The 1,070-nt window shown below is 42.8% G+C and overlaps 1 protein-coding gene across 1 annotated transcript in view; it reads left to right on the top strand. All coding sequences in view use genetic code 11, as the record gives it.

Moving 5' to 3' along the window:
- EGR_11006 (hypothetical protein) overlaps positions 1-1,070 on the top strand; it is a gene marked incomplete at both ends in the record, with an annotated part of 9,260 nt that overhangs the window by 947 nt on the left and 7,243 nt on the right. The window contains one exon of the mRNA XM_024500255.1: positions 12-199. Within this exon, the coding sequence (XP_024345330.1) occupies positions 12-199 (188 nt within the window). The remainder of the gene's footprint in view (positions 1-11; positions 200-1,070) is intronic.

Consider the following 1,070-nt stretch of genomic DNA (forward strand, 5'->3'; position numbering starts at 1 on the left):
GTATCACATAGATGTGACGTATATCCTCGAAAATTGCAACTGGGGTCAAATCAACTCATGGATTGTGTAGATTGTTTATGTTCAAATAGCGAAATTGATAATTTTGTTTTCCGGTTTTTGAGTAGAAATTGGTGTCATCATCGTAAATACAGTGGCTGGGGTGTCATGATCAAACGCCCTGTCAAATGTATTTTCGCTGGTAATGTATTAAACTGTTTCTACGGATGTCAAATTGAGTGTCGCCCTTGACTGTTTTGGTAGGGTTTCACCAGAGCTCTGGTTCTTTGAATGATTCGTTTACTTGACCTCTACCACTGGTGACTCGTCGAATATGCACAAATAGATCGTCTTGAATTCATTTAGTGGGAAGTGTTGAGTCCGACCCTCATTATTGGAATCTTCGGCTTCACAACTGTTTGACTGAATGTTATTTCGCTAGCCTAGTTCGGAACCTTGGCCTTTTAGTTGCTGTGCTTCGAATTTCCCTTACATGTCGTCCGCTGCGTCATTAGAGGATCGGTTTGGATGAGTTTTGATTCTTTGCAACAGGTTATTTTGCGTCACCTCATGAAGCTTGTCTTCAGCATTTCGTGCTTGAAGGTTACAATTCAAGCACTAATGGCGAGGGGTTGTAGAGACTTTAATGGAAGTGGTGCTATTACTATCCATTGAAAGGTCTCCCACGATTCACGCTTGAAATGCATTCTGAAAACTGACGGAGGAGTTGATAACTGCTCGATATATTTGCAACATATGAAACCTGGGCTGCTGTTCTTGAGGTGGAATTAGGGTGATTGTAGAGGTGGCATTGGAATAGTGTGCTCAGGCCCCTTTTGACTGTAGGCGGTCTTTTTTTAATCCATCCTTTAAATTAGTGGCAGTGCCGCCGACAAGCTTCCGCTTCAGGTTTGGACACAGATGTTCAGTTTGTTTTCTCCTTCCCTAATCCATGTCCCAACCCCTTGGTCCTCATATCAACTGATCTTATTATGGATCCTCGTGACGGCCATGTCGATACATACGATGCATTTGTGGTGCATCATTTTAATGTCAGGCGGTAGTGAGGGATC

This window comes from Echinococcus granulosus (assembly GCF_000524195.1).
Source record: "Echinococcus granulosus chromosome Unknown EG_S00327, whole genome shotgun sequence".
Taxonomy (NCBI): domain Eukaryota; kingdom Metazoa; phylum Platyhelminthes; class Cestoda; order Cyclophyllidea; family Taeniidae; genus Echinococcus; species Echinococcus granulosus.